The sequence below is a fragment of the Gracilinanus agilis genome, chromosome 3, assembly GCF_016433145.1.
Source record: "Gracilinanus agilis isolate LMUSP501 chromosome 3, AgileGrace, whole genome shotgun sequence".
NCBI classification, from domain to species: domain Eukaryota; kingdom Metazoa; phylum Chordata; class Mammalia; order Didelphimorphia; family Didelphidae; genus Gracilinanus; species Gracilinanus agilis.
In genome coordinates, this window is record NC_058132.1 from 66,928,743 (window position 1) to 66,941,091 (window position 12,349).

The 12,349-nt window shown below is 40.7% G+C and overlaps 1 protein-coding gene across 3 annotated transcripts in view; it reads left to right on the forward strand.

Annotated features, from left to right (window-relative positions):
- PHACTR4 (phosphatase and actin regulator 4) overlaps positions 1–11,427 on the forward strand; it is a 117,964-nt gene extending 106,537 nt beyond the window's left edge. For all 3 annotated transcript variants that reach the window (XM_044667946.1, XM_044667945.1, XM_044667944.1), the window contains 5 exons: positions 870–925; positions 2,127–2,188; positions 4,560–4,697; positions 5,891–5,967; positions 9,244–11,427. In XM_044667946.1, coding sequence (XP_044523881.1) covers positions 870–925; positions 2,127–2,188; positions 4,560–4,697; positions 5,891–5,967; positions 9,244–9,259 — 349 coding nt within the window. In that variant the 3' untranslated portion in view covers positions 9,260–11,427. The remainder of the gene's footprint in view (positions 1–869; positions 926–2,126; positions 2,189–4,559; positions 4,698–5,890; positions 5,968–9,243) is intronic.
- The last annotated feature ends 922 nt before the right edge of the window (positions 11,428–12,349 follow it).

The following is a 12,349-nucleotide window of genomic DNA, read 5'->3' on the forward strand; positions in this document are numbered from 1 at the left end:
CTCTGCCAAGAAAACCCCAAATGGGATTGTGAAGAGTCAGACATGGCTGACAATGATTGAATGATAAAAATAGAGAAGAATATAGAGAAAGAACAGGAGAGGTCCTAGCATAAAAGTTTTTTGGTATTTTTTTTTTGTGAGAGAAAAAAAGGAGAAACAAAGGAAAAACAAGAAGACTTTGAGATTGATTGGTGTTGTTATTATCATCCCTATTTTATATATGGGGAAACTGAGTCATAGAAAGGACAAATGACTTACACAGGATGCCTTTTGTACTAAATGGCAGATTCAAAACTCCAGCGTCAATATATGACATAAGAGTCATTGATAATGAGCTTACATGAAAGAACCACAAGACAGTTGTGTCACACAAATAGGGAAGAAAGAGCATCCAGAAGTAGTAAACCATGGCAAATGCTGCTGTGTCAGAAACAACGAGGACTTAGAAATAAATGGTTCTTCGATTAAACAGTAAGGAGTTCTCCCACTGAGAGCCTTTCAGAGAGAAATTAAGACCCTTGAGAGCACAGTTCCCCTGTTATCCTTTATAGCTCTGTGGCAGAGACCTTTCCATCCTGAAACTCTGAATCCTTTTCTTGGTTTTTGGTCCTTTTAGCATTTAAAAGCCTTGTTGGGAATGGCAGCTGAAAAACTTGGATGAAAACTGCTATAAAGTGTGTTAAGGTGTCTGTGCAAGTAGCTCAAGGTTGATCTGTCCCACATTGCTGTATGGAATTTACTGTTTTCACTTTGATTCTAGCAGTGGCAAGCTGTTGGTGATAGAAAAAATAATATTGCTAACCCTGTGATACAGCAGTAACCCAAAGTGAGAGTGAACACTGCCCTAATACCTTCTGCTGTGCTTCTAGGCGGCTGAGTCAGAGACCTACAGCAGAAGAACTGGAACAGAGGAACATACTCCAGCGTGAGTACTAGTTAGCACTAGGCTTAAGTCATGCTTGCCCAGGAGGGGAGAGCACTTTGTATGTTTTGTTTTATTTCTGATGTTTATGTTCAACAAAAGCCAAACTCAGAACAAAGATATTGGGGGGGGGGGGGTACTTACCAGCTTGTGGGGAAATACTCTTATCAGAAGTTGTTTTCCCCGTGGGATTGGACATGCCAAGAGATCTAGAGTAGAATCTTGAGAAAGTACCTGAAATTCTGTGTTAGCTTTTACCTTTTCACCTGTGAAATGAGTATGACGTTTGGATTAGCCAGGTCACAAGTCTGCTGTGAAGAATGGGTTTTGTTCTGATAGTGGGAGTCATCAGTCGTCTCAATAGTCAATATTTATTTGGCAGTTTAAGAGTCATTAAACACTTTGTGTACATTGGAATAGCTTATACATTTATAAACATGGAACCTGTCACTGAGGTTATTTTAGTTGCTTTATTATTTTGTGTTTGGCATATCTTATGTACCAGGAGAATCTATGGGATTTCCCCCTTATGTTTTGTGTAAATATAGCAACTGGATTTGGACTGAAGAATTTGCTGAGACCCAGTATCAGTTGTAAGCTTTGTGGCAGTTTTGTTCTGAGGGCTCCTATGTAGGATGGGGGATTGAGACAGAGTTGATCATGCCTGGAGTAGGCAGAGACTTTAGACAGGGAGACCAACTAGCAAGCTGACACAGTAGTTCAATGTGAAGGGATAAGGGCCTGCTCCACAGTAGTAGCCATGCCAGAAGGAGGTGTACACCTATACTCCTATACAGGAGATATAAAGGGAGAAACAAGAACATCCCCATTTTACAGATGGGGAAACTGAGCCATAGAAAAAGACAAGTGACTCACACAGGGTCCCTTTCCTATTAATGGCAGATTTAGAACTCCAAGTTGAGGGTTCTTTCTCTAGCAGTACACAGCTATTATTTGGGTTTAAGAAGGTCTGAGCCATTCTTAATGTGATCTTAAAACCACATTCAATTACTTAGTAAATTTTAAAGCACAGGAACCATGCAGTTACATTTTTGAGCCCCAGAGACTTGTTTCTTAGGTGTGTATTATATGTGAGTTTTTAGTATTAAATGAAAAAACATTTAATATGATAAATGGTACCCATGTTTCCTGTAAAATGAATTTTAAAAATTAATATTAATACTTCCCAACCTCTTAATTGCAGCCAAAAATGAAGCTGACCGGCAAGCAGAGAAACGAGAGATCAAACGTCGACTCACCAGGAAGGTACAGCAGTACTTTATGTTCTTTCTTGTTTTCCTGGTGAGGATGGACCTGCTAGCAGTTCTTTCTTGGATTTGGGAGGAAATTCACTGAACTCAAAAACCAGTACTCTCACTTCTCGTTTTCTTCATTTGTTCTTTGTTGTTTTCAATTTTTTGCTATGTCAATTATCATTCAAAATGTATTTATTAAAATACATCAAAGTCCCTGCTTTGAATTACTCATGAGATAGAATATGACTAAAAATAATCAGAAAAAACAGTACAACTTAAGTGTAATCAGTATGAAATATAATATCTTAGGTGAAGGCACAGTGCTAGGTAGAAGGTAGGCTTATGTCTTTGCTTGGCAGATGACCCAGAGTTGGGAGTGGTACCCAACTCAATGAACATTTGAGTTAGTAACCAGAATTCTCCTGACAGACTTAACAATTCACCACATCTAAGATGAAAAACTTTTAGAGGCTTAGATTCATAATATCAGTTGCATGGATCCAGACTATAATGCTTGGCCCCAGAGGCCATATGACAAAGCATCCTTATCCCTTCTTCCCAGAAATGTGCATAGCTGCAGATATAAGCTATTTCCTGTATATCCTTCTGTAGAACAGAAGGTAAAGGTTTTTAAGAAAAAGAAAAGAAGAAAAAATGAATGTGATTTAAATATTTAAAAAAATCAGTGGAGTATATATTTTTTAAATATAGCTAGACAGTAATTTGTGTGAAAACTAAGAGTTTCAGTGGCCCATGTTCTCAGCAGTATACATACCAGCTTGAAAGGCTCATTCACTTTCAGGGCACCTCAACAAGGCAACTGCTGGTCTACTCCCCTTTTGCAGGAAGATATCTGAATGGCATTGGGCCCAGTTATTTGCTCCTGTTTCAGGGAGAACATTGTTCAACTGGTGGGTGTCCAAGGATATTGATGAAACTTAGAGCTAAACCCTTTGAGGTTTAAGAGAAGCCTTAGAGGACAACCTAATAGCCATGCTTAAGTGTTTGAAGGGTTATCACATATAAAAACGTTTTTTTAGAGTTTAGAGTTTAGAGTTAAACGTTTTTTGTTTGACTCCAGAAGCCAGGATCAAGGAATCCTGGGCCAAAGAGGCAGGGTGGACAGTCGGGAAGACCTATGTTCAAACCCTCCCTTTTGATAACTTGGTAGTGTGTGACCCTAATGAGGCATTCACTTGCTCAGTGCCACAGTTTCTTTATCTACAGAATCAAGGGGTTTGAGTTGATATACTCCAAGGTCCCTTCCAGCTCAGAATCAGTAATCATGTAAATTGCAGAGAGATAGATTTTGGTGCAATAAAAGGAAATTTTTTTACAATAAGAATGATTCCAAAAAGGAGTAGAATATTTCATGGGGCCATATATTCACTGTCTATGAGTAGGATGCTAAATTTGTCTAAATTGGATTTATGGTAGAGCAGAAGCCTATTTAGGTACAGGTTGTAATGGATCACTTAGGATGTTCCTTTCTACACCGTTTATATTATTCACAAAAATTTAGATGAAAAAGACTGGAACTTCCTCCTTTTATCATGTGCCAAGCAACTGTGTACTTGATACCTTGACATGCAGAAATTTTAAAGAAAACCACAAGAGAGGAAGAGAGGAAGAGAGGAAGTATTTGGAGTAGGAGGGTGTGCTCCATTTCCCAGGCAGGGAAAGGACTCAGTGGATGAGAGCAGGTTCCTTATCATATATAGGTTGTACTAGATGACTCCTAGATACTTCAGGAAACAGAGAAGGGATAGAAAATCTCCTTTACTCCATTGTTTTTGTGTGAAAGATTGAAAGGAAGCCTTCTATCCATTTCCCTAGGCAGTTTTTAAACAAATGGATCAACTTAAATAGAAGAAGGATGAATGGAAATACCTAATTTTGTGGCCTGGTATAGACCAGGTCACCTAGTTGTGCTGTCTTAACAAAATTTGTCAGAGATCCTCTCTCAGTCAGTATTTGTGACTTTCACACACATAGTCACCTTTTATTCAAAATGAACTCTTGGGGAAGTTAGGTGGAGAGAGTATTAGATCTAGAGATAGGACGTAGATGTCCCTAGGTCCAAATTTGACCTTAGCTGTAAGGTCCTGAGCAAGTTCCTTAACCTCATTGCCTAGACCTTACCATTCTTCTGCCTTGGGACTGATGGTTGTTTCAATTCTAAGTTCAAATTCTAAATTTGTTTTATTATTGTTGTTTTAATGAACTGTTTATAAACATAAAATATAGCTGGCTGTTTCTGGAGAGTCCAAAATCTATATGAGTGTTTATATAGCTACAGGAATTTGAAATATAATTAGCTAATCATGACTGGTACCTAATCACTAGTGGTATAATGGAACTAATACACTCTATTCTTTCAGCTTAGTCAAAGGCCTACAGTGGCTGAACTCTTGGCCAGGAAAATCCTCAGATTTAATGAGTATGTAGAGGTAACTGACGCTCAGGACTATGACCGGCGAGCTGACAAGCCCTGGACAAAGTTAACCCCTGCGGACAAGGTACCTGGGAAACATCTTTTGCTTTTTTTAAGACAGCAAGGTGGGGTAGTGGATAGAGATCTAGACATGGAATCAGGAAAACTCCTCTTCCTGAATTCAGATTTGGCCTCGGATATTTGCTAGTTGTATGACCTAAGTAAGTCATTGAACTCTGTTTTTCTCAGTTTCCTCATAATGTAAAATAATCTAGAGAAGGAAATGGCAAACCACTCCAGTATCTTTGCCAAGAAAACCCCAAATGGAGTCACAAAGAGTCAGATATGACTGAAAACAACTGAACGATGACAAATATGCTGATTGCTAGGGAGACTTGTCTACAGAACAGAAAATACTTTACTCCCTGTAGGATTATTAATTATTTGTCCATAACATTGATTTGGAGGTTAACTTGTTACATGATCTTGGGTAGGCCTTGCAGATTTTCTTTGTAAAATTATAGTCTAGACTACAGATGATCTTAATGATCATTGTTCCTAATTCCTAAATTCCATACCTCATGCATCCTTATTCATATTTTTTTTTTCATTGTAACAACCTTCTCTTCAAGGATCAGCTTAAGTGCCAATGCATCCATGAAACAATTCTGATTAACCAAAGAGAAAGTATCCTTTCTCTCTCTCTGTCCTCACATTTTTCTGAGCACTTTGTCTTGGTCCCTTCTTTGCCCAACTTACTTGTGTATGTCACATAACATCTTACAAATTCCAGGCTCCAGATCTGCATTATTTTTTATCTCTTTATAATCAATCATGCCTTTATATTAGATTACAGTTACATTGAATTGTACTTTATATGTACTTTTTCATTTATTTCTCAACCCTGGGAATTAGGTCCAGTTATTATCCCTATTTTACAGATGAAACTGAGGCTTTAAGAGTTAAATTGACTTGCCCAGGTCCATAATGCCAGTAAGCATCTGAAGTGAGATTTAGTTCTTGATTGCAAGTCAGCTACTCTACCCACTAGCCCACACCTTGTCCATACTAGATGTTTAATAAATAGTTGTAGAATTGAAAATGAAATTCTTTAGGAAAAATCATTCAACTCTTTTATTAGCCCTCCCAAATGGAAAATCCGTAAAGCTCTTTTTCCATTTGAGTGAGAAAAGGTTTCTGTGATATGGTCAAGGGCATATACTAGGATTGTGGCATGGAGATAAGGAACTCTAAACTTCTTTATGTCTTCTCTTACAGGCTGCCATTCGAAAGGAACTCAATGAATTTAAAAGTTCAGAGATGGAAGTTCATGAAGACAGCAAACATTTTACACGGTAAGAGATAATAAATCCCCTTAAACATCAAAATAGTAAAGCCAGTAGAATAATTTAAAATTTTGGAATCCTAAAAAAAAAAAAAAAAAATGAGAGTCATTCAGTAAATATTTAGTACTTAATAGGTGGCTGACCATAAGTTAAGCACTGGGGAAACAAATACTAATAAAAACAGACAGTCCCTGCCCTTAAGGAGTTTGCAGTCTGCTAGGATGGATCCTGCACCCAAAGGAAGCTGAAAAGGGGACGAAGGAAAGGAGACCAGGTGGGAGCTTGATGTCCAAATACCAGTGGTGCAGAATGGGGAGAAAAAGTGTGATTAGCCCCTTCTTCAAATAGAAGCCTTGGAGCCCATGTCTCTGTCCTCTAGTCCAAGGGGATTTAGGGGATATGAGGACCAGACCAATTCGTTCTTGTAGGATAATGAGATTTTCCAGTGGTGACAGTAAAAAAACTGTGAATCTGAAAAAAAAAATTAGAGGACTGGTTGTCATAACTAGATTATATGTGAGGACTTTGATCTAGGTAATGTCCAAGATCCCTTCAGTAGCCAAATCATGGCCTATGATGGTTACAACACAGTTGGGCCTTCCTCTGCTCAGTAGACTTGCATTCCTCCCCAGCTATCTGCTTCTCTCCTATGTCCCAGGGCCTCTGACAAGGTGGGAAAAGAGTCAGTATGGGCCTTGCTCCCCATTCTGTTGAGCAGTTTGTCTCCTTACTTGCATCACTCCATCAGTAATCTTGCTCCAGATCCTTATTGCTCTTGTCTCCCAACCTTCCTGTCACTTTCCTTCCTTTATGTCCCTGGCTCACAGTCTTCCTCTGCACCTCACACATATCTGAGCATTGCACTTTAAATCTTCCCCTCTCCCCATAACCCCCATCTTCAGTTCACCTCAGCCCCATTTCAAAACAGTCATGCCCTTGCTCCTTCTTGCCATAACCATCCTTCCCCTTGGGCTTTTGTTCCCTACTCTCCCATCTCTTGTGGTAGGCTTTTCTCCTCAGTCATTCTATTCTGTCCCTTCTCTCCTCTCTTTTCTCTTCTTTCCATAAACCCTTACCTTCCATCTTAGAGTCAATACTGTGTGTTGGTTCCAAGGCAGAAGGAGCAGTAAAGGCTAGGCATTGGAGTTAATTGACTTGCCCAAGATTACATAGTTAAGTGTATGAAGACAAATTTGAACCCAGGACCTCTAGTCTCTAGGCCTGGCTCTCAATCCACTTGTCTTCCTTGCCTGCTTGCCTCCCTAAGGTAGAGCTGGCATACTTTGCCAGTCCCTTATTCCAGGTGCTGTTGAGAAGAGTAAAGTCTTCTGCATGCTCATTGAGCTACATGCTCTCTTTTGATCTAGCTGTTTTGAACTTGCCCACTAAGTGCAGGTATCCCCTCAGGCTTTAGTCTGGACCCTCATCTCTTCCTTCTCCACACTCTTCTTATGAGTGCATGTTGCAACTCCAGTTTCCTAGAGTTATCCTATACTCAATGTGTTCAAGGTGGTACTCATTTTCCCCAAATTTATCTGGGCCTGGCCTTCACTTGGGCTTGGTCTCTACAATTTTTCTGGTTCACTTCATTTTGCAGTCTTGGGGTCATTCTTGACTCTATCCTTTTCCTTCAACCCATGTTTCCAGTCAGTTGCTAAGTCTCACTGATTCTACTTTGCTCATAGCCATTCCCTTCTTTCCACCTGTACACCTCCTAGGCTAGTTCCTTATTTCTTACCTGGCCAGTTTCACTAGCCTTAGTTCTGCTTGTTCTTCCTGCTTCTGGTTTCTCCTTTCTCTGGTTTATCCTCCACCTGCTGCCAAACTGATATCTCTAAACATAGATAGAACCATGTCATGTTCCCTTTCAAAACTCTTCAGCTGATTCCTGTTGCCACAAAGAGAAAAAAACAAAATTACCCACCTGGCATTTAAAACCCTTCACTATGATTTTCATAGGCTTTTCCAAAACTGATCTGCTTAGCTGTTATTGTAAAGGACATTCCCTTTCTTCTTTCCAACCAGAGGACAAGTGGTTCCCCTGTTTGGCATATACTTCTCCTTCATCTCAATCTCATTGTCCTTGCCTTTCTTCAAAGCCCAGCACCTCCAAAAGGCCTTTCCTGATTCCCCACCCCCACCCACAATTGTTAGTGCTTTTGTTCTCCTTGCCTTACCCCCAATTTCTTTTTCTCATCTCTTTTTTCCTCTGCCCTCTCTTTGTACCTCTCCTCATGTAACTGAATTTACTTATCTTGTATATATTTTGTATTACACACACACAGAGCCTGTGGGATGTTTATCTGTCCTGTGTGCCTAGCACTGTGCATTATATGTAGTAGCTTTTGCTTAAATATTTGGTGATTAAACATACCTTGGGTGCACGCGCTCTCTCTCTCTCTCTCTCTCTCTCTCTCTCTCTCTCTCTCTCTCTCTCTCTCTCTCTCTCAAGAGCCATAGATCTATAACTATAGTTAATAGTCCACTTGGAAAAGGTCCTGTGAAATTGGTCTCAATGGACCTATCTTTCGATGCATGCTGAAGAGAGTGACCACACTGCTGAACAGTCTGGAAATCATGCTATAGATGGGTTAATTGAAGAATCTGGGATATTTAGGTATTAGGATATTCTAAAGAAAAGTAGGAAGTGGGGTGGGAAGGACTGACAGTGATAGCTACTTTCAAGTCTCGAAGGGCTATTTCTTGGAAAAGAAGTTATAAAAGAGGTTATATTCCTTTTCTCTGACACCTGGAGGGAAGTGCTTAAGACTACTGGGCAGCTGAGTAGCACAATGGGTTAAGAGCCAGGCCTAGAGCCTGGAGGTCCTTAGTTCAAATCTGGCCTTGGACATTTCCTAGCTGTGTGGCCCTAGGCAAGTCACTTAACCCCCATTGCCAAGCCCTTACTCTTCTGTTTGGAACCAATACATAGTAAAAAAAAAAAGAGGAAGACTAATGGGTAGAAGATAAAGGAACATATTTCATTCCAACCAAGAGAATACTTAGGAATGATTGTTGCTGTTCATACATTGCCTTGGGAGGGGCCTGGGAGCTCCTTGGGGTACATAGGAGAGTAGTACATGATTGGGCTTCAAGAGTTGGACTGAATGAATTCTGAGATTTCTGAAGAGACACTTTGGGACACCATGATTCTATGATCTTGGTGAACTCACTAAGGTATAGCTTTCCCACCTTAGTCTTATATTACTACAGACGCTAGGATTAACAGCAGAGTATTTATTGTGCATGCTTATTGTAAACTTCCCTTTATCTCTCTGGTTTTAGCTTCCATCGACCATGATGCTGACTTTTGAAGAAGAAGCTTAAAGGCCCCCAAAACAGGGCTGTTTTCAAGCTTTCATCTCTAGATACATGGAAGACCCTTTAGTTCTCCACAACAATTCCAGAAATGGGCTCTCCATAGTTCTAGGTGGGCAGCATCTCTCTGAATGTAGCATTTCACTGGAACAGATGCATCAGAAAGGCCCCTGGGGCCAGACCGAACACTATACCAGTGCTTTTCCACCTTTGTGGACTGCATCTCATACTTCAAGGGGAGCCCAGAGTTCTTAGGAGGATTTCCAAGTTGTACATTTTGCTGCCCTGTGTGAATGCACTCCTGGTACTGCTAGGGTGGTCCCCAACCAGCAGTGGCATGGCAGAATCCCTGCCCACTCAACCCAGCTGGTAGAGAGACTGGAGCTGCCAGCACCTGCCTCCTGGGGAAAGCACACGCTGCCCTTCAACCAGCTCTTCGGTCACTGGGACATACAGGAAAGGGTTCTGGCCTATCACGAGTGTGTGTCATTTGTTAAGGCCAGTCAGAAAGCTCTGTCTTATACCTCGCGTAACCCAGCAATACTCTTCATCAGACAAGTTGGGCCTAAGAGATGCCCATAATCCATTGACTCATCCATTTTGACACCAATCAGCCAGGTTCTTTATTGTAAATAGTCTTTAAAAAATGGTGGGAACATCTATTTTTCCTGTTGGGTTTTTGTTGTTTGTTTAGTCTGAGCTGAAGCACCAGATTCTGAATTAGTGAAATGGGAAATATATATATTTTCTTGATGCAAAAACAAAATAAAAAACTACCCCACAGGTAGGCAGGAAACTGACATAGATCTGACTTGTAGTCAAAGGCTTTTGTATTTTGTTGTCTCGGTGCTAGACCGAATCACTACTGACCAAGAACTCTCTTCTACAGAACAGCTGAGCAGCTGTCAGAGAGGGTCACTCCCACCCCAGCCACACGTGCAGCCAAGCCTAGGGGTTTTGGGGCAAAAAGAAGAAGGGCAGAATCATGCCCTGCTGCCCCTCTCTGGACCCTGTGGCAGCATCACCCCTACTGTGTTTCACCCTTCATCTCCTTGTTTCCCCTCTTTCCCAACATGCGCACGGAGACACACACACACACACACACACACTCCCAGCTGTTCCTCCAAGGGGTCCCATTTGTCGTCATTTTTGCTATGTCTTCTAAGGAATGGCTCAGATGCACTCTTAGTTCTGTGAAAACCATCTATCCTCTTTATTTCCCTCAGGTTCATGCCCATGGTAAGAAGAAGAAAAAAAAAATGAGTCCTACTTCCACTACCGAATGTAGTTTTGTGGTTTGTTTGGGGGGGGGTGTTTTTTTCTTAAAAGTTCTGTAAATTGTGCCAGTTTCCTAGATGGTTTTCTCCCATTTTTTCCTTAACTTCTCCTTTGTCCCCTTGGTTTTTCCTTAGCCCTATTCTCCCTTTTCCATTTCTCTGTCAGTATGTCAGTGTGAAGCCTACTGTAAAATATTTGTATTTCAGGTCTGAACAAAGGGCTAAAGTGACCTTAAAGGTGGTGTTTCATTGGGGTGGGTGCTGTGTCTATGTCCTATGGTAAGATTTGGGATGCCAATGGGAAGGCAAGTGATGGTGCTACAGAAGATGTGAGCTATCAGCTGAAGGCAAACAGGCCCAGACAGTAACAGCTGCTCACTTGTCTTCTCCTAATCATTCCACCTGCCTGAGGAATGGCTTCATCCACACCTCTAGCTAAATGAAGCCCACCCTGTGCAGTTGGCCCCCACCAGCATTCTCTGGGGCCTGAGAAGATGTTTGTAACCTTCCTTTCACTGCCTTTGCTTTCCAATCCAAAGGTGCCAAGCTGGTACCAGGTTTGGTGTCCTGGGTAACCAGTCTGCCTTCTGTGTGCCACCAGGGAGCCCCAGTAACCTTCATCTCAGTCATGTTTTTGGAGGGGGGTGGGGGGACCCAGTCTTTTTCAGGGTTTTTTATAGAATGGATTTTGAATTCCCTTTCCCTATAATTATCAAAAATTCATATAATGTAAAAAAGAAGTAAAGTTCTTCCTAGAAAACCTGGTATATTAGGCTTCAGAATGCTTTCTTGATGTACAAAATCTCTTTGTAGAGGAAATAATTACATTGTATATCAGTCTTCCTATCAATAAATATTAATTATTAAAATGTTATAGATTTAAATTTTTTTCCTATTTCATACACAAAACGTGTGCTGAGTACTTTATTTGCTTTGTGGAAAAATCAAAAGTATTTGCACAGCTAACCATTTATTAACAATTAAATAGGGATTTTATCCAAATTAAGACTTTTGAGTTTATTAGAAACAATAACACTTATTCACAGAGCAGCTAGTTGGCTCAATGGATAAAGAGCCAGGCCTGGAGATGGAAGGTTCTGAGTTCAAATTTAGCCTTAGTCATTTCCTAGTGTAAGGGCTAAAAATGGTTTGATTAAATTTATGAGTTAAAAAATTATTGTGATCACCATTTATAAAATTAACTCAAGTCACGAGACTGAATAGTAGCTTTATTACAGCAAGGGTAGAGATAGTAAAGAGGGAAATAAGATAGTAAAGTAGGATGGAGGTAGAAAATATTGCCTAGCTAAATAACATATAATTGCTGATCCAAAGAAATCCAGCTCAACTCGGACAAAGGATCCCTCAAGTTCCAATCTGCAACCAGGAATCCTGGTAGTCTCTTCAGCAAGAGTCTTACCAGCACAGAATCAGTTTCCAAGGCAGAAGAATCCCTCCAACGCAGAGATACCAACAACACAGAAGTCCTCCCTCAGCAAGAGCCACCAAGGCAGCCAAAGAGAGTGAAGTATGCCCCCAGCTGGCTTTATAAGTAGTTTTCTCTATGTCACTTCCTGTGTCTCTTGTTTCTCCTTCCTTTCACTGTGGGCTGGTGTATCACATCTCAGGAACCAATCAGAGTCTCTCAAATTTGCCTAGCACTGGGGGGGGGGGGGGGTGCAGCAGTGTTTGTGGTGTTTTAGGACTAAGTCTTAATGCCTTAATGACTAAGTAAGTGTGAACTCTCTTGTTAGTGACTTACTAAATATTAAAGTAGGAGTACTTCAAGTTCCTGA